The 21,302-nt window shown below is 47.5% G+C and overlaps 1 protein-coding gene across 1 annotated transcript in view; it reads right to left on the minus strand.

Moving 5' to 3' along the window:
- PHF12 (PHD finger protein 12) overlaps nt 1-21,302 on the minus strand; it is a 370,276-nt gene that overhangs the window by 61,702 nt on the left and 287,272 nt on the right. The window contains exon 12 of the mRNA XM_069226214.1: nt 11,803-11,904. Within this exon, the coding sequence (XP_069082315.1) occupies nt 11,803-11,904 (102 nt within the window). The remainder of the gene's footprint in view (nt 1-11,802; nt 11,905-21,302) is intronic.

Genomic DNA, 21,302 nt, shown 5'->3' on the forward strand with positions numbered 1-21,302 from the left:
TTTGGTACGATCTCTATTGCTCCCTTCTCCATTAAGATAGCAATCTGCGCTAGAAGTTCGTTGAGATGGGCAGGCGGGGGACCTCTTGGTGGTACATGAGGGGGAAGCTGATAATATCGAGCACCCATTTGTCTGAAGTAATCTGGGACCACTGGTGGAGGAACTTGGAAATTCTGCCCCCTATTAGAGTGTTGGTATAGGGGTTGGATGCAGGCAACTGATGAAGGTCAGTGTTTCCTTGCTGCCTCTTTGGCTTTATAAGTCGACTTTCCTCTTGCAGGCTATCTGAAATGTGTGGATGACGGCTGTCAATAGGTATGTGGCTGTTGCTGGCCAATGGTGGAACGAAACTGTCCCTGGTAAGAAGAGTATTGACGGTATTGATGTGCGCCGCCTCTATAAGAATAGATTCCTCTCCCTCTCGATCCCCGAAAGGGTTGTCTTCTGTATTGAAATGCTCCCAGAGATCTGGCTGTCTCGGTGTCTGTCTTAATAGATTGCAAAGCATCATCTACATGCTTTCCGAACAAGAGCTCACCATCATAGGGCATGTCCAGTATCTTCAATTGTACCTCTGGTCTAAACGATGTAGCTTTCAGCCACCCCTGACGCCTGAGTACGGCTGCTCCGGCTAACTGATGGAAACCTGTAGACGAGACGTCTATGGCGCAGTCTATAATCTCAGCCGAGATCTTCTCACCCTCCTGTAATATCTTGCGCACTTCCGCTAATAGCTCTATAAACTGCGACATATCGGACCACATCTCACGGTCGTACCTTCCCAGGATTGCTAGGGAATTTGCTGCTCTGACTGTAGTGGCCGCCATCGTTGAGAACTTTTTGCCAATCAAATCCAACCGTCGTCCCTCTTTATCCCGGGGGGCAGTCAAAGATGAAGATGGATTTCTGGACCTTTTCTGAGCTGCCTGTGATATGACCGAATCTGGCTTAGGGTGAGTAACCAAACATGCTGGAGAATTGTCCGGTGCTTTGTATTTCTTTTCAAGTCTTGGTAATACTGCTGGTATAGAAGATGGAGTCTGCATGACCTTAAGCCCCTCTTCCCAAATGAAGTCAACAATGGGTACTAGTATCCTCTTTGAAGTCATATAGGAAACAGTCTGACTGCTTTGATATTATTGGCAGTTGAAATCTTTTTGCAGCTCTTTCCATCACACTGTGAAAACCACCAATGTCCTGCGGTGGAGAGTCCACTGGTGGTGGCGTAGAAGGAGATGGTGTTTGAATCTGATATTCATCCCATTCTGGAATGATTGAGTCAGTGTCCTGAATTTCACCTTCTTCCTGCTCATCCTCCAGATGAAGGACCTGGGATAGGTTCCGTAGAATCCGATGGCCGAACAGGAGTGGATATTGGCGTATGTGGAGGTTGTACCGGGGTAGAGGAGCCAGGTGGAGGAAATCTAGAATAATAGTCCTGCATCATTTGCTGTAGATTGGCTATCAAAGAAACAGGCATCTGAACCGTCTGCTCTTGAGGTTGTAGGTGACTCTGCTGCTGCTGATCTAAATAAAGCTGGTCACTTTCCTCTTCATCCTCCTCCTGACATTTAATACGTAGTTCTGAGGGGCTACGTGCCACCGGGAAAAAACCGCCATCTGAATATACATCATCTTCCTCCTCCTCGTCAGTAAAGAGATGCTGTGGAGGTACTGGTGTGACTTTACTAGGTGATGTATGAGACCGTAGTAGGAGAGAAGATTTACTTTTTATTGGCAGAATCCTCCGAGGCAGGTAAGGAGATGCTCCATAATGCTTGGGTATAGGATCAGGAAATTGAGCCGTCGACCGAGTCGTTGTCGACGGTACGTTCATCGATGGTGTAGGCGTCGACAGAGCCGTCGACAGCGGTGCCGTCATCGGCGGTGCGAGCGTCAACGGGGTTGCCGTCGGTGGTGCCAGTGTCGATGAAGTTGCAGTCGACGGGTGTGTCGTCAACAGAGTAGTCGTCTCTGAGGGCAAATTCGGTTGCCGCGCCGTAGCTGCTTCCATCGGTGGGATCGTCTATGAAGAGCTCTGGAGCTTACCCGTCGATGAATGCGTCGACGATAGAGACTTCACCTTTGTAGGAAGTTGGCTCTGTATGCACTATTTCAAAGTAAGGAATAGTATGTACAGAGTCCAAGGGTTCCCCTTAGAGGTAAGATAGTGGCAAAAAGAGATACTAATGCTCTATTTTGTGTTAGTGTGGTCGAGCAGTAGGCTTATCAAAGGAGTAGTGTTAAGCATGTGTTGTACATACACATAGGCAATAAATGAGGAACACACACTCAGACAAATCCAGGACAATAGGTTTTGTTATAGAAAAATATATTTTCTTAGTTTATTTTAAGAACCAACCACAGGTTCAAATTCCACATGTAATATCTCATTTGAAAGGTATTGCAGGTAAGTACTTTAGGAACTTTGAATAATCACAGTAGCATATATACTTTTTACATAAAACACAATAAGCTGTTTTAAAAGTGGACACTTAGTGCAATTTTCACAGTTCCTGGGGGAGGTAAAGTAATGTTAGTTTTTGCAGGTAAGTAAACCACCTACGAGGTTAAGATTGGGGTCCGAGGTAGCCCACCGTTGGGGGGTTCAGAGCAACCCCAAAGTCACCACACCAGCAGCTCAGGGCCGGTCAGGTGCAGAGTTCAAAGTGGTGCCCAAAACGCAAAGGCTTCAATGGAGAGAAGGGGGTGCCCCGGTTCCGGTCTACCAGCAGGTAAGTACCCGCGTCTTCGGAGGGCAGACCAGGGGGGTTTTGTAGGGCACCAGGGGGGACACAAGTCCACACAAAAAGTACACCCTCAGCAGCGCGGGGGCGGCCGGGTGCAGTGTGCAAACAAGCGTCGGGTTCGCAATGTAAATCAATGGGAGACCAAGGGGTCTCTTCAGCGGTGCAGGCAGGCAAGGGGGGGGCTCCTCGGGGTAGCCACCACCTGGGCAAGGGAGAGGGCCTCCTTGGGGTCACTCCTGCACTGAAGTTCCGATCCTTCAGGTGCTGGGGGCTGCGGGTGCAGGGTCTTTTCCAGCCGTCGGGATATTAGAGTCAGGCAGTCACGGTCAGGGGGAGCCTCGGGATTCCCTCTGCAGGCGTCGCTGTGGGGGTTCAGGGGGGACAACTTTGGTTACTCACAGTCTTGGAGTCGCCGGAGGGTCCACCCTGTAGCGTTGTTTCTCCACCAGTCGAGTCGGGGTCGGCGGGTGCAGTGTTGCAAGTCTCACGCTTCTTGCGGGGGAGTTGCAGGGGTCTTTAAATCTGCTACTCTGAAACAAAGTTGCAGTCTTTTTGGAGCAGGGCCGCTGTCCTCGGGAGTTTCTTGTTCCTCTTGAAGCAGGGCAGTCCTCTGAGGATTCAGAGGTCGCTGGTCCTGGAGAAAGCGTAGCTGGAGCAGGTTTCTTTAGAAGGCAGGAGACAGGCCGGTAGGACTGGGGCCAAAGCAGTTGGTGTCTTCTTTCTTCTTCTGCAGGGGTTTTCAGCTCAGCAGTCTTCTTCTTCGGTAAGTTGCAGGAATCTAAATTCTTAGGTTCAGGGGAGCCCTTAAATACTAAATTTAAGCGCGTGTTTAGGTCTGGGGGGTTAGTAGCCAATGGCTACTAGCCCTGAGGGTGGGTACACCCTCTTTGTGCCTCCTCCCAAGGGGAGGGGGTCACATTCCTATCCCTATTGGGGGAATCCTCCTTCTACAAGGTGGAGGATTTCTAAAAGTCAGAGTCACCTCAGCTCAGGACACCTTAGGGGCTGTCCTGACTGGCCAGTGACTCCTCCTTGTTTTTCTCATTATCTCTCCTGGACTTGCCGCCAAAAGTGGGGGCTGTGTCCAGGGGGCAGGCATCTCCACTAGCTGGAGTGCCCTGGGGCATGGTAACACAAAGCTTGAGCCTTTGAAGCTCACTGCTAGGTGTTACAGTTCCTGCAGGGGGGAGGTGTGAAGCACCTCCACCCAGAGCAGGCTTTGTTTCTGTCCTCAGAGGGCACAAAGGCTCTCACCGCATGAGGTCAGAAACTCGTCTCTCAGCAGCAGGCTGGCACAGACCAGTCAGTCCTGCACTGAACAATTGGGTAAAATACAGGGGGCATCTCCAAGATGCTCTCTGTGTGCATTTTTTAATAAATCCAACACTGGCATCAGTGTGGGTTTATTATTCTGAGAAGTTTGATACTAAACTTCCCAGTATTCAGTGTAGCCATTATGGAGCTGTGGAGTTCGTTTTTGACAGACTCCCAGACCATATACTCTTATGGCTACCCTGCACTTACAATGTCTAAGGTTTTGCTTAGACACTGTAGGGGCATAGTGCTCATGCACTGGTGCCCTCACCTATGGTATAGTGCACCCTGCCTTAGGGCTGTAAGGCCTACTAGAGGGGTGACTTATCTATACTGCATAGGCAGTGTGAGGTTGGCATGGCACCCTGAGGGGAGTGCCATGTCGACTTACTCGTTTTGTTCTCATGAGCATACACAAGCTGGCAAGCAGTGTGTCTGTGCTGAGTGAGGGGTCCCCAGGGTGGCAGAAGATATGCTGCAGCCCTTAGAGACCTTCCCTGGCATCAGGGCCCTTGGTACCAGGGGTACCAGTTACAAGGGACTTACCTGGATGCCAGGGTGTGCCAATTGTGGAATCAAAAGTACATTTTAGGTGAAAGAACACTGGTGCTGGGGCCTGGTTAGCAGGGTCCCAGCACACTTCTCAGTCAAGTCAGCATCAGTATCAGGCAAAAAGTGGGGGGTAACTGCAACAGGGAGCCATTTCTTTACACAAGCACCCCCCAGCCCACAGGCCAGGAGACTCAGTCAAAGCTGGGAGAGTCTTCCTAGTCTGTCAGGCGAGGAAGAGTAGAGGAAATAGGCTGGTTTGTTGCAGGGCCTACTCTGCCTTACATCCTCCTGTCCAGGTCATTCCCTCTGGGGAACTGACCCACTTCCACAGTGATAGGACCTAATCTGAACTGCCTCTTGTCTGTGCTTTTAATGTCTTCACCCATTCTCTCTATTTTGGGGTTAGAGGTATCCACCTCTGCTAATCTTATCTTAGCCAGGGTCACCCCTAGCTTACCCAAAGAGGTTACCCAGAGCTGGAGTAACCCCACCATGACCAACAGGGTCAGGGGGCCTAACTTGCTATTTGGCATGGGGTCTGACCACCATGCCAAGGATAGTGCAGCCATAAAGGCTAACACCCAGCAGAGGCCACTGACAGCTGTCAGTGCCCAGAACCACACCTTTAGCTCTTCACCTACAAGGGAAGGGGCTAAGTTACAGGCTTCTTTGGGTTCAGGGTGCCTGTCTGCTGTATTAGAGTGGGGGGTTACCACATCTTGTAGTAAACACCCTTCTTCCACTCTTTCTTCTGTTAGCTGAGGAGCCACCCACTCAGGCTTAACAGTTGCCTGACTAGCCAGGACTTCTTGTGGGTCAGGTTGGACTTTATCAGAGCCACTTTTGGAGTTCTCCCCTACTGGAGCAGAATCTCCTTGGCTTGCTGGAACCTTGGCTAAAGGTTGTCCACCCTTCCTACACTGTTTTCTTTTCTTTTTCTTCTGGGAACTGCTTGCAGTTACTGCAGGGGCAGGACCTCCAGAATCCTTGGGAGAGGACTGGCACTGGACCAGTTCCTCTCTTGGGCTCTGACTAACCTCTGGGTAGTCATTTCCAAGGAGACAATCAAGGGGGAGGTCTGTACTGACTACCACCCTTCTCCAGCTAAAAGTCCCACCCACTTCTATGGGCACAAAAGCCACAGGCCTATCAGTGACCCTGTCTGGGCTAACTCTTACTCTGGCCATCTTACCTGGGATGTACTGGTTTGAGAACACCAGCCTGCCATGCACAATAGTGTGACTGGCACAAGTGTCTCTCAGGGCAGTGGCTGGGATTCCATTCACCAGTAGGTGGTGGAAGTGTTTACTTCCCTCTGGAATCTCCAACACACCAGTTGGGCCCTTTTTCCAGTTGAAGGCTATGAAGACCTCCTCATCTGAGGAGTCATCCCCAATGGCTACACTGGTTACCCCTGAGATTTTGCTAGGGGGTTTGTTGTTGGGACAAGAAGTGTCCTTGGTGTGGTGCCCTGTCTGTCTACAGTTCTGGCACCATGCCTTAGTGGCATCCCAGTTCTTACCCTGGTACCAACCCTTGTTTTGGGTTGTGTCTCGGGGCCCACCCACCTGGTCTGGTTTTTGGGGGCCTACAGAGGACTCTTTTTCTTTGTTTCTAGTGTCACCCACTTTCTCCTGAGGAGGTTTTGTAACCCCTTTCTTTTGGTCACCCCCAGTGGAAGTTTTGGTTACCCTAGTCTTGACCCAGTGGTCTGCCTTCTTTCCCAATTCTTGGGGAGAAATTGGACTTAGGTCTACCAGATACTGATGCAACTTTTCATTGAAGCAGTTACTTAAAATGTGTTCTTTCATAAACAAATTATAAAGCCCAACATAGTCATGCACTTCATTTCCAGTTACCCAACCATCCAGTGTTTTCACTGAGTAGTCTACAAAATCAACCCAGGTCTGGCTCGAGGATTTTTGAGCCCCCCTGAACCTAATTCTATACTCCTCAGTGGAGAATCCAAAGCCCTCAATCAGGGTTCCCTTCATGAGGTCATAAGATTCTGCATCTTTTCCAGAGAGTGTGAGGAGTCTATCCCTACACTTTCCAGTGAACATTTCCCAAAGGAGAGCACCCCAGTGAGATTTGTTCACTTTTCTGGTTACACAAGCCCTCTCAAAAGCTGTGAACCATTTGGTGATGTCATCACCATCTTCATATTTAGTTACAATCCCTTTAGGGATTTTCAACATGTCAGGAGAATCTCTGACCCTAGTTATGTTGCTGCCACCATTGATGGGTCCTAGGCCTATCTCTTTTCTTTCCCTTTCTATGGTTAGGATCTGTCTTTCCAGAGCCAATCTCTTGGCCATCCTGGCTAATTGGATGTCCTCTTCACTGGGGCTATCCTCAGTGATTTCAGAGATGTTGGTCTCTCCTGTGAGGGAAACAGCATCTCTGACTATTATGTTTGGAGTCAGGGCTTGAGCAGCCCTGTTCTCCCTAAGTAGGACTGGAGGGGGGGAATTGCCCTCCAAGTCACTATCTTCATCCTCTGTGTTGCCATCCTCAGAGGGGTTGGCTCTTTCAAACTCTGCCAAAAGCTCCTGGAGCTGTAGTTTGGAAGGTCTGGGGCCCATTGTTATTTTCTTTATTTTACAGGGTGACCTTAGCTCCCTCATTTTAAGATGGAGGTAAGGGGTAGTGTCGAGTTCCACCACATTCATCTCTGTACTAGACATTATGCATCTAAAAGTTGGAATACTTTTTAAGAATCTAAAACTAGTTCTAGGTTCTAATTCAAACTTTCACAAACTTTTAAACTCTAAAAGAAATGCTAAACAGGATCCTACACAAGGCCCTAGCAGGTCTTTTAAGAATTTAGAAAAATAGTTCAAATTGCAAAAATCAATTTCTAATGACAATTTGTTTGGAATTTGTCGTGTGATCAGGTATTGGCTGAGTAGTCCAGCAAATGCAAAGTCTTGTATCCCACCGCTGCCACCAATGTAGGAAGTTGGCTCTGTATGCACTATTTCAAAGTAAGGAATAGTATGCACAGAGTCCAAGGGTTCCCCTAAGAGGTAAGATAGTGGCAAAAAGAGATAATACTAATGCTCTATTTTGTGGTAGTGTGGTCGAGAAGTAGGCTTATCAAAGGAGTAGTGTTAAGCATTTGTTGTACATACACAAAGGCAATAAATAAGGAACACACACTCGGAGACAAATCCAGGCCAATAGGTTTTGTTATAGAAAAATATATTTTCTTAGTTTATTTTAAGAACCACAGGTTCAAATTCCACATCTAATATCTCATTTGAAAGGTATTGCAGGTAAGTACTTTAGGAACTTTGAATAATCACAGTAGCATATATACTTTTTACATAAAACACAGTAAGCGGTTTTAAAAGTGGGCACAGTGCAATTTTCACAGTTCCTGGGGGAGGTAAAGTAATGTTAGTTTTTGCAGGTAAGTAAACCACCTACGAGGTTAAGATTGGGGTCCAAGGTAGCCCACCGTTGAGGGTTCAGAGCAACCCCAAAGTCACCACACCAGCAGCTCAGGGCCGGTCAGGTGCAGAGTTCAAAGTGGTGCCCAAAACGCATAGGCTTCAATGGAGAGAAGGGGGTGCCCCGGTTCCGGTCTGCCAGCAGGTAAGTACCTGCGTCTTCGGAGGGCAGACCAGGGGGGTTTTGTAGGGCACCAGGGGGGACACAAGTTAACACAAAAAGTACACCCTCAGCAGCGCGGGGTGGCCGGGTGCAGTGTGCAAACAAGCGTTGGGTTCGCAATGTAAATCAATGGGAGACCAAGGGGTCTCTTCAGCGGTGCAGGCAGGCAAGGGGGGGGCTCCTCAGGGTAGCCACCACCTGGGCAAGGGAGAGGGCCTCCTGGGGGTCACTCCTGCACTGAAGTTCCGATCCTTCAGGTGCTGGGGGCTGTGGGTGCAGGGTCTTTTCCAGCCGTCGGGATTTTAGAGTCAGGCAGTCGCGGTCAGGGGGAGCCTTGGGATTCCCTCTGCAGGCGTCGCTGTGGGGGCTCAGGGGGGACAACTTTGGTTACTCACAGTCTTGGAGTCGCCGGAGGGTCCTCCCTGTAGCGTTGTTTCTCCACCAGTCGAGTCGGGGTCGCCGGGTGCAGTGTTGCAAGTCTCACGCTTCTTGCGGGGATTGCAGGGGTCTTTAAATCTGCTCCTCTGAAACAAAGTTGCAGTCTTTTTGGAGCAGGGCCACTGTCCTCGGGAGTTTCTTGTTCCTCTTGAAGCAGGGCAGTCCTCTGAGGATTCAGAGGTCGCTGGTCCTGGAGAAAGCGTCGCTGGAGCAGGTTTCTTTAGAAGGCAGGAGACAGGCCGGTAGGACTGGGGCCAAAGCAGTTGGTGTCTTCTTTCTTCTTCTGCAGGGGTTTTCAGCTCAGCAGTCTTCTTCTTCGGTAAGTTGCAGGAATCTAAATTCTTAGGTTCAGGGGAGCCCTTAAATACTAAATTTAAGGGCGTGTTTAGGTCTGGGGGGTTAGTAGCCAATGGTTACTAGCCCTGAGGGTGGGTACACCCTATTTGTGCCTCCTCCCAAGGGGAGGGGGTCACATTCCTATCCCTATTGGGGGAATCCTCCTTCTACAAGATGGAGGATTTCTAAAAGTCAGAGTCACCTCAGCTCAGGACACCTTAGGGGCTGTCCTGACTGGCCAGTGACTCCTCCTTGTTTTTCTCATTATCTCTCCTGGACTTGCTGCCAAAAGTGGGGGCTGTGTCCAGGGGGCGGGCAACTCCACTAGCTGGAGTGCCCTGGGGCATTGTAACACGAAGCTTGAGCCTTTGAAGCTCACTTCTAGGTGTTACAGTTCCTGCAGAGGGGAGGTGTGAAGCACCTCCACCCAGAGCAGGCTTTGTTTCTGTCCTCAGAGGGAACAAAGACTCTCACCGCATGAGGTCAGAAACTCGTCTCTCATCAGCAGGCTGGCACAGACCAGTCAGTCCTGCACTGAACAATTGGGTAAAATACAGGGGGCATCTCTAAGATGCTCTCAGTGTGCATTTTTTAATTAATCCAACACTGGCATCAGTGTGGGTTTATTATTCTGAGAAGTTTGATACTAAACTTCCCAGTATTCAGTCATTATGGAGCTGTTGAGTTCGTTTTTGTCAGACTCCCAGACCATATACTCTTATGGCTACCCTGCACTTACAATGTCTAAGGTTTTGCTTAGACACTGTAGGGGCATAGTGCTCATGCACTGGTGCCCACACCTATGGTATAGTGCACCCTGCCTTAGGGCTGTAAGGCCTACTAGAGGGGTGACTTATCTATACTGCATAGGCAGTGGGAGGTTGGCATGGCACCCTGAGGGGAGTGCCATGTCGACTTACTCGTTTTGTTCTCATCAGCACACACAAGCTGGCAAGCAGTGTGTCTGTGCTGAGTGAGGGGTCCCCAGGGTGGCATAAGATATGCTGCAGCCCTTAGAGACCTTCCCTGGCATCAGGGCCCTTGGTACCAGGGGTACCAGTTACAAGGGACTTACCTGGATGCCAGGGTGTGCCAATTGTGGAATCAAAAGTACATTTTAGGTGAAAGAACACTGGTGCTGGGGCCTGGTTAGCAGGGTCCCAGCACACTTCTCAGTCAAGTCAGCATCAGTATCAGTATCAGGCAAAAAGTGGGGGGTAACTGCAACAGGGAGCCATTTCTTTACAACCTTCTTACCCGTCGACGGTCTCTTTGTGATCTTTAAGGTGTGAGTAGGTGAGGGACTGTATTTTAAGCTCACCGACGTCATAGTTGTAGATGACAGCGGAGATGAAGTAACAATCATTGGTGACGACAGAGCTGTAAATGTGGCCGTAGCTGTTGTCGTCGATGAAGGAAGACCTGCCGTCGACAATGCGCTCGTTGACGGTGTGGACATCCTGGACGGTGGTAGGGAACTTGAAGATCTTTTGAGCTTCTTTGAGGTGGTAGCAGGCGTAGATGGCTATGAACGAACCTTACCACCATGCTCTCCGGATGTTGGTGCATGTTCCTCAGGTCTATCCTTAAAAGCCTGCAGCTTCTTAGCTGACTTACTGCTCTTAGGGGAGAAGCTCTCCACAAACTTTTTCCTCTTCTTTGAGGCCACTGATGTGTCGCTGTCCTCCTCCTCAGAGAAAGCTTCTCTGGCTTTTTGTTTCTGAAGCCAAAGTAGGAGCCTGGCTTCTCTGTCTCTGAGAGTCTTGTTAGGAAAAGTCCTGCAGATTTTACAGTCTTTGACCTTATGCTCTGGATGGAGACAGTATATGCAGTCCTTGTGAGGGTCCTCACAATGAAGCCTTAACTTTCCACAGGTACCACAAGGTCTAAACAAACCTTTTCTTGCTGTAGACATGATGAAAGAAGTACTACAGCAAAGCTAAGAGTGAAAGCTGAACAATATCTCTTGAAGAGAAAGTAAACTGAGCAGAGCTCAGGGAGACTCCCTTACACACGACGTGAGGTAGAAAATCTGAGAAACTGAGTCTCTGTGCTGAGGATTCTAAAGGGGTGGTCTCGCCTGATTGGCTGAAGTTTAGGCCTTTTCTAATGAGGCTGATAGTTGTAAAAGTGAATGTGTTTTTTCCTATTGACTACAATGGGAAAAAAAAAAAAGGATTTTTTATCTATTTATTGCTTTCTATGTACAGTGGGACTCCCACTTCGACGACGGGGAATGATTCAAGCATGTGAATCTATGAAAGATACCCCAATACTGGAGAAATACTTCTGCACTACAGCATATATTACTTTGGGTTATGCATCTGTTAAAACATGCTTGTTGGAACATACAGGAACAATCCAAAATGCCATCTGATCTTCAGAATAATTAGGCATGGCTCTGCTACACTCTTGCTCAGACACTAACAGAGGCAGTTTGAAATAATTTTGTGTTTCTTTGCTTGACTTTTAAATGTCTGGTGGCGAACATAATCCCCTCCAGGACAAGATTCCCACATACACTCCTATTAGTTCCTTGGGATCAAAACTGACATAGGAGAGGGGCTTGGAGTTTGGATTTATTTGACCTTGCAACTGTACCATCCAAGTGTTGCTGTAGAAATAAATGAAGGTTCAGTCTGTCAAGCCTAGAAATGTTGACAATGCTTATGCATTAAATATTGAATATCATAGGCACGAAACAAAAACTCATACCCTTGAGATGTTTTCTATTGATAAATATGGCAAAAAACATGTAAATGATCAAAATATAGTGACTGCTTCAGTGTCTCACCTGTCCCAATGTAGAGGGTCCTGTAACACATGTTGACGGCTGCACCAACACCCACCATAAGAGGATAAAAAACAGCCCTCGCTTGGACCTCCCTTCTCTGTGCTGTAAAGAAAAGAAGGCAGATAATTAGAATAGAACACCAGTGCCTCATTTAAATGTGCAGCATCCCTATGCTGGGTATGCACCCGTTTGCCACACCACACCAGATCATAGACCTTCATAGGTTGCAGATGTCTACAACACCTGCATAGAGGACACACCATTTTATAGGTGGGAGCAAGAAAGAACTGCACTGATTTGAAGGAAATAGGTTTTGCATCAGAAAAAGCACTGAACGTCTCACCCCACTTAGGTTCTGTGGTGTTTGCAAAAGACTGCCTGGGACAGAGATAATGACCAGCTAGCTTGCTAGAAAATTAGTTCTGTAATGCTCAAGCCAATTTTCAACCTCCATATTCAAGTGTTTTTTGTTAAGTAAGTTCCAAAAATATATGGAACAGCACAACTTTTCCAAACCACAGAGGTGCATAGCTTTTAAAATCTGTGCCAACCTCAATATGTGTTTATATTTTTATACCATGACTGGCCTAGGTTTTCACTCCAATGGACTCATCATCTCTTGAGAACACTGAGTGCTCCATGTTAAATTGTGTAGCTTAAGTTCTGGTTATAATGGACTTCTAAAGTGAATCCCAATCAGAAACTGAGGATGACTCCTGTAAAATCATGCAAGGTTATTAGACTGGCAGTAGTGGCAGACTATCCCAGGGATAGGACTTTTTTTCCCAACGGTACAGATCTATGTAGTGAAAAATGATTTTTTGTTTCTTGTATCCACACACCAACCTATATCCAAACTCCGATGCGGAGAAGAGGCAAATTGATGGGGCAGGGCAAGGGGGTAGAACAGGAGGGTGGGGTGTGAGGAGAATACTAAATAACAAACATTAAATATCCCCTAACCCAGAACGTCAGCTGCAAAAATAGGAGGCTGTTCCTCTTTAGCACAGTTTATCGGTTCGCTCCCTCGAGTCTATGTTGACAAAGATAGTTGACGGTCACAACTTGAGGGCGTCAATCTAGTCCTGCATAGAACATATTTTCTTTGAATTCTGGAGATAAAAATGTTGTGCAGGTGTCCCACATTTTGCATGGAAAAAAAAGGCTTGCTTTGATTTCAAATCTGGTGTGATTTTCTCTATGCTGAGTAAATCCCACAGCTTGTGCAACCAGGTTGCATGGTCCGGAGGTGCCTCTCTCCCCCACATAGCTACTAGGACTAGTGTGGCATCAATGAGAGCCAGAATGACGGCCTTGTTTATGTCCAAGCATAGGGGATATGTTTTGGTATTTGGGAGTCCTAGGAGAGAGTAGCTGGGATATGGTAATATCTGTGTCGAAAATCTTGTTTATATCACAGATCACTACCTCCCAATCTCTCTCTCTAGTTTGGGAAATCCTCACAAGAGGTGTGTCAAGGTGCCGGAACCTCCATAATTGGACCAGAAGTTTAACAGAGGTCGATACCTTCTATTCCTCTATACTGTCAGAGGTGTAGTATCAATTGTGTTTAAGTTTTAACACTGCTTCCTTGCCTGCCATGCTAAATGCAGTGGTGCAGGTTCTATTAAAAATAAGAAGTCTGTCTACTCTATAAGGGAAAGTGTGTTCTAACTCTGATTCCAATTGTTTCAGGGCTGGGGTCTGTTTCATTGAAGGTTGCTTGGACAAGACATTAATATAGATCAGACAGCAGTCACTTGTCTTTTTTGGTGAATAGCCATTTCTTAAATTGAATCAGAGACCTACTGGCATGTGGCTTATTGGAGGCATGAGTCACCCAGTGTTGGATATGATAAGTAAAGGCACAGTTCTTTCTCTGGGACTCCGAAGTGGGGCATATTCTGATCATAAGATAGTAGCCCTTCAACACCATAAAATGTCACAGATCGTCTGGCAGTTGGCTTCTTGCCAGGCCAGGTAGCCATCTCCCTCAACTGCTCGTGTAAAAATAGAGATTCCTGAAAAAAAGCGGTCTGAGGTGGAGGGATAAGGCCTTTAGGAATAGCTACTCGGCCCCAAGCTGCCCCCATACCTCTAGTGAACGGGAAGAAATAAATGCACTAGGGGCTGTGCTTTCTTGGTAACCAGGGCACCTTAAAGATATGCATCCCTGCTATATATCGGTAGATGAAGCCCCAGTGTTAATCGAAGAAGGGCCCGTTAAATTCTAGAAAGCAGTGGAGCTGGGTAGCTAGATAATAGTTGATGAACCTGATTATACCCAGTCCACATTCACTTTGTGCGTGTTATGCGAGTTTCCTTGCCATGTAGGGTTTCTTGCCCCACAGATAAATGATTCAATGAGTGCTGGACTTTGTCTAGGTAGGGTGAGTGGGCGTTGGAAGGGAATGAGGGTTGGAGAGGTAGGGTCTGCATTATGTATAATGTTTTGAGGGGATAGGGTCATTTTCACAGCAGTCAAACCCACGAGAGCCTGCTCTCTTGCCATGACTACATGTCCGGCTGGGCTGTAGACAAGAGACCAGTATACTTGTGATGATGCTACGTTTTCTTGCATATTTTGATCCCAAGATACTGTACGCGTTTAGGCACCCAGGTTAACAGTAGGAGTTTCTGCAAGATGGTTCGAGTCTCAGGTGGATGGGGGGTCGTGGATAGGTCAAGAGGAGGGAGTGATGGAGTGGGATACCTTCTCTACTATATAAAGAATTCGTTTGGTGATGTTTTAGCAGCTGCAGGAAAAAGCCCAATCTCATTGGATCCGTGAGACTGTGCATACAAAGGCTGAAAGGTCTAGTGAGAATCCCTGTAAAAAGTATGGCATCTATGTTTAAAAGGAATATAGGAACTATATCAGGAGCACCTCGTAGGATATTTCCCATGCTTGGGAATTAATATTACAGCTGCCTTGCACATCATCTGTGAGTTCCCCTGTGACTCCAAAAAAGTTGTACAAGTGTATGAGTAGGGGAGCAAGCACATGGCAAAAGAAAGCCAGTGTAAACCCATGAATGCCGGGGGCTTTACCGGTTTGCAGTCTCACTAGACCAGTGATTACCTCTTCAACTTGAACATTAGGTTCAGGTATGGCAGTTTTTGGGAGGGAGGTTTGGGAGTTGAGAGATTTCCGATATGGGCTGAGGGGAGTCTGTCTGCTTTGGTGAGCTTGTCTGCAAAATAAAGATCTTTACAGAAGTTCTGAAATGGCTGTGTAACATCTGTTAGTTTGCACTCACTTCTCACCCGATGGGGGCGAGTGTTACAAACTTGTTCTTACTCATTTTGGCCCATAGTTTGCATGCCCCTTTCCTACAATCTCTATTGTTTCCAGAGTAGTAAAACTGTTTTGTTTAAAGTAGGGTGCACTCTGACAGGTCCATGTCTGACCCTTTAAGCTGCTTCTTGGCTGAAGATAGTTGTTGCAACCCTAGAGTTCGGTGATGCTAGATAAGAGGAGGATCTCATAAACCTCAGAAGGGAGGTGCTAAATCTGAGAGAACAGACTACAGATCTACAGTCACACCATGAAGATCTTCAAATTAGATTCTGCTGCTCAAATATTAGAATCAGGGGAGTTTCTAAGAAGGATGAGAAAGGAAATGATGAAAACTATGTGACTATTCTCTTTTGGCACCTCCTCCCAGAACTGTCATTATTCTTTACCAGATTTCAGTCTTAGACAGTGAGCACTGCAATGTAAATGTTTAGAGTGATGGTATTGTGTATTCAATCAGTACCCAATATGCAATTTCCCGTTTGAGCCTGCTGCACAAATAGACGCTGGGCACAGGCAGTTTGGAATGGTGATGATCTAGTAATTGTTACACGTCTTATGCTCTCCACTTGTGTCAGTAAGTGAAGCTTCGTTGCCATGCAGTTCAAACAGACTAGGACCACGTATAGTAAGTGAACTGGAAATGGCTCGAATGCTGTTATATAGCTGCATTTCTCTTTCGTCCCATGTGTGCCATATACTCCAGACAGAGAACTAGGATTACAGAAAGGTAACTTTTGCTTATGTACTGTTGTTCCATTCACTTAGTCTCTTCTACCATGATAGAGCACCCCTCCAGGTAAACTACCAGTCACATTTGTTTTAGTATTACTTGAATATAAAGATTCAACACTAGGGATCAGCTTCAGCTATAAGTGATGAGATCCTCATTATGGTACACTAAAGGTATGGTGGTTCAAACTGTTCCAGAATTAGGAGGCCGTTTACCGGCTGAACCACACTTCATGCTAAGGGTGTGCATACCACACCCTCAGGGACTAAAGAAGAGTGCAATGCAGGCAGCCTAATAGTATAGGGATAGCTGGGTATGGAGCATGCTCATTTGAAGGAAAGATATTGAACTGTAGTGCTGACTTGATATTATTTTTGAGTCCTGGTGAGTTAGGCTCTGGGCATATTTTGGCTCCTCTACAGTCTGTTGGTAGGCGTGCTCTCTATACTATTTTCACTCAACATGGCTTTGTGCACTGTTTACCTAGATCAGTAAAGCATCCCACATTTTAGGGATTATTCAGATCCTTTATGCACATGGGTAGGCAAGCTCCTCTCCACAGTCAGAGCAGCAGTGCCTCTCCTTAGAGTCTGTCATGTTCCCAACCTGTGTACAGCAAATGCAACCCAGCACAGATTATTTTCGTTGTAACAAATTTGTTGTGGGCAGATATAATGCCACTGACTGGTCAAATTATTTGTAAGATGGCCTCTATGCCACGGCACAGTCAGGAAGAGTGACTCAAAGTGTGGCCTTTTTCCAGAGTTCATGCACTTCATCCAGTCCTTAACGGTGTGATTCTTCCTCTTTGCCCATCACTTTTCTTAGACTTCGAAGCAGAGATTTGAAGCTCAGGCAGTTTGAACTGGCCACAGTTCAGCAGAAGCCGACGGCTGCCGAGTGATGACAAGCAACACAGGAAACATGGAGAGATGGGCATTTCATCAGATCAGGGAATGTCTAAACTGGACAAATGGAAGGGTATGACACCTACTCACCTCCTAGTTAGGGTAATACTAGTTTTAGGGAGGTGGGAAATCAGGGACCTATGGCAGACCTAGACTGTGGCATTCAGTCTCACTTTGTGTAACGCATGCAACACACACAATGATAAGTAGAAAGGCTCGGTTATGGGGGACCGGACTGGCCTTTGGGGGTTTGTTGCATGACTGTGGGGAGCTTGTCCACGAATACCAGTAGATTAAGCACCTTCCCAATCAGCTTAGTCTCACAAATAAATAACTTTGCCATCTTAGCCCACCAGGCTCTTTGGGACTTGAAGCAACTAAACAAACCCAGGTGGACTGTGATTTAGTCTCAGCATGCTGGTTAGATAGATGCCACTTGCAGAATCTGAACGTGGAGAATTCGCACAACCTACAAAATAGCCATGGCGAGAGCAGTCCTGTGGTCTGGGACCAGGACTTTGACTAGCACCTAGTCACACAGCCCTACAGGTGGGTGAAGGGGATGGTGGGAGCACTCGTCTGCAGTTGTCATGGAGAATGCCCAGCAGCCTGAAGCTTGTGACAAGGAGGTAGGGCTGATTGGGCTTGACCCACACCCCTCAAGTGCCAAGGACAGCCGCGCACACTGTAGCAGCAGACAGGGCTGTAGTGCACTGCCGATGAAGACTGCATAATCTGGGGTGCCGGAGGCTTGGAAGGCTTGTCTTGGGAGGTTGTGAGGTGACTGGGAAAGTGGCATTGCCCCTGTTGCCTCTTAACCACCAGGTGAGGAGCTTGGGACACGGTGGGTAGAGGCTAATACTGCCCAGCCCACAGATTAGCGGCAGCCGGATGCCACCCTCATTTGACTGCCCATTAACAAACACTTCCTAGCTAAGCTGCGTTTGACACTGCACCACTGGTGCTGCTTCAAGATATAGATCCCACTGGGGTCACTTAGGACTCACCTGTCCCCCGAGTAAAACGGCTGTGAGTCGTAGAGGACTGCAGCTACATCACCCCTCTTTTAGTCTGATCCTGCACACGGAAGGACGCCAAACCTTGAAGACTACTGACAGAGGGGCTTGAACTCTCCCTGGCAGTAACTAGACAGCGATCAAAGGCATTTATGCCATTGTAGCCTTCGATCCTAGGTGAGGGCATAGTGTGCTACTTGGAGCACATCCGTGAGTTAGGAGAGTAGCCTGCAACTCTGAATAAGATTATCCAGCCACATAGACACCTCCTCCACATTGTAGGATGCAAGCTGTCTGGCCCCTCCGCACAAAACTTCGCACAGATGTTACATGCTTTTATTGTGACAACAGATTGTATCTACTTCCACATGTATTTTCACCACAGCATGGTTATAATTGGTTTCTTTATGTTACATGATTTTTTGCTGAATAATAATTTTTCCCTTTTTCATGGATGAGGTGGTGAACTGATGTGCTCAATATCACAGCGGTGCTGTGCCGAGGCATAATAAGCATTGGCAAAGCCAACATTTCTCGGCTATAGGACTACTGCCTCTGCCATTGCCTTTTGTTCATGCTGTACAGCAAGGGCATTGCTGACTTCGGCAATGGTTTGTAGCATTCCTGTATAGAAGCATGGTAATACACTTAAAAAAAAAAAAAAAAGAAATAAGGCTGCATTAGCCGTGGCTGCGTCATAGTACTTTTTCAAATTAGTTTTAGTGTAGGAAGCTGGTGTGTGGTGGGTACCTAAGGTACCTACACCTTATACCAGGTCCAGGTATCCCCTATTAGTGAAGTGAAGGCAGTGTCTAGAAGCCAGGCTCGCTAGAGGTAGCTCTGGATGAGCAGCCAAGGCTTATCTAGGAGACATGCAAAGCTCATGGAAAACCACTGTAGTCACACAACACTTACAGACATGAAAGAAAACACTCAGTTGTACAAAAATAAGGTACTTTATTTTTGGTCACACTATACCACGAGATACTAGAGAGGCAACCCTCCAGTAGGAGGTAAGTAGTACACTGATTATATACACTAGTGAACAGTTATAGGCACAGTAAAGGTTAGAAAACAGTGCAAACAATAATAACGAATCTTGACCCTATGGGGAGCCCAAACCATATACTTAAAAAAAATAAAAAAAAGGAAAGCGAACACAGGACCCTCACCTACGTAAGTGGAATGTGTAGAGGGGAGCTGGGTTTACCAGAAAACCACAGAGGTAAGTACCACAGTACCCCCCAGTGACTAGGAAAGCAGGAGTAAATCACTGGAATTACCCCAAACCACCCAAAAGGAAGGAAAAGAAGAAAAGAAGACACCCAGACATGACTGCAAGAAGCCAGCAGTGGATTCCTGGAGAAGACCTATGGAGAGAGGGGACCAAGTCCAAGTGTCAGTAGACAGTTGTACCTGCAGGAGTTGGCCAACGGTGACGAAGAACAGGTCAGTAATGTAGCCTTGGAGCCGGAGAACAGTTCCTGATGGATGCAGAAGACGTTCCACGCTGGAGTTATGATTGCAGATAGGTGTCGATGTAGGAATTCCACCAACAAGCCTGGTCAAAGGCAAATTTGCAGTTAGTGGAAAAGTGGTGCTGCTAGTTACCAGCAAGGCCCAGGAGGGCTCAACCCAGGATGGGGAAGTCAGAGGGGACCCTCTGCGACACAGAGAGCCCACAGAAGCAGAGGCATCATCCACAGGAATCCCACAAGACAGGGACACAAGTCACAGAAGGAGCTCACGCAGCACTACAGAAAGGGGTCTCACGCCACAGGAGAACCACACAGAGGGCTGTGCGTCATAGAAAGGAGTGCTGGGAGCCGAAGCTGCACGCAGAAGATCCCTGGGAGGAGATGCCACCAAGCCTGTGCAGCTGAAAGAGACGCAGTGCATTGGGGTACTGTCCTGCGTGGGAAGGCAAGGGCTTACCTCCACCAAAGTTGGACAGCTGGCTGAGAGGACCAAGAGGACTACTCACAACCACCAGTGATGCAGGATCCATGCAGCTCAGGATGAGAGGAGATCCGCGCAGCTAGTCGTCATTGTAGTAGGTGCCTGCGGATGCAGGTGAGTGACTCCTTCACTCCAAGGGAGATTCCTTCTCGTGCAGACTGAAGACTTGATGCCCTTAGAGAATGCACAGCCGGGGAAATGCTGCAGAAGCTGGAAAGAGCTGTGGAAACAATGTTGCAAGAGGAGTCTTCTTCGTGGATGCAGATTGTCTGTTCCTGGAGGGTCCAGTCGCAGTTCCAGTGGCTAGAAGTCAAGTGGAGTTTGCAGAGGAGTCCTGCTGGACTCTGGCAAGCCGAATCTGAGGACCCACCCCAGATGAAGACCTTAAATAGCCCTAAGAGTGGGCTTGGTCACCTAGTCAGGTGACCCCTATCAGGAGTGCCTCGAACGCCACCTGCCTGGCCACTCAGATGCTTCCAGAGTTCCCTGCCAACCCTGGAAACAAGATCTAGAACCCAGGGACCCTCTGGAGGAGCTGTGAGCATCACCCCTGGGGTGGTGATGGGCAGGGGAGTGGTCACTCCCCTTTCCATTGTGCAGTTTTGCGCCAGAGCAGGGCCTGGGGATCTCTGAACCAGTGTGTACTGGTTTATGCATGGAGGGCACCAAATGTGCCCTTCATGGCATACCAGTGGCTTGGGGAGGCTACCCCTCCCAAGACAGTCACACCTATTTCCAAAGGGAGAGGGTGTTACCTCCCACTCCCAAAGAAAATCCTTTGTTCTGCCTTCCTGAGCTTGATCTGATCAAGCAGCAGGAGGGCAGAAACCTGTCTGAGGGGTGGCAGCAACTTGGGCTACCCAGAAAACCCTGTAATACTGGTAGCAGCAATGCTGGGGGTCCTCTAAGGAACTCAGAGAGTGCACAGAATCATTCTTCCAATACTTGCAACAGTACTGGGGTATGATTCCGACATGAGGAAAAGTGACAGCTGGGTCCGCATCAGAAATGTGTGGGAGGAGTCAGAGGAGTATTATTCTGTCTTTCATTTCCCTTTTTATAGCATCCTTTTGAATTCCAAGGGCTGTCTTAGTAGCCTTTTCAATATTAAATCATGTATTTGGAACTGGAACAGTGGACATTTAGGCACTGAACACAATTCTCTACTATGTAGATGCACTTTCATCCAAATAAATTAGGTTACTTATCCTTTATTGTCGGTATCTGTTATTCATGTGCTTTGAGTGTTCCCCATTATATAATATCTATGTTTTAGCTATCATCAAACTGCACCCATATGCCAAATTAGAATCTAGAAGCAGAGTCCCACTGCAATCAGTATTCAGTATTGGTAGACTGCATGTGCAAATGTACCAAAGCTGAAGAACTGCAGTTACAGGTAAATATTGCCAGCAAGCATCTGTTTGCAGAGTGTAGTGATGCAAATTCATATGTTCTGTACATTCCTGCCATCTAGTGTTGAGTTTGCAGGTTGTTTTTCTTCAAGTCTTTCAAGTCATGGAGATGCATTGCGACTCCCTCCTTTAGCTTGCAATGCGCATGGACACAGACTTCATTTTAGATTT

The sequence above is a fragment of the Pleurodeles waltl genome, chromosome 3_1 (genome assembly GCF_031143425.1).
Source record: "Pleurodeles waltl isolate 20211129_DDA chromosome 3_1, aPleWal1.hap1.20221129, whole genome shotgun sequence".
NCBI classification, from domain to species: Eukaryota; Metazoa; Chordata; class Amphibia; order Caudata; family Salamandridae; genus Pleurodeles; species Pleurodeles waltl.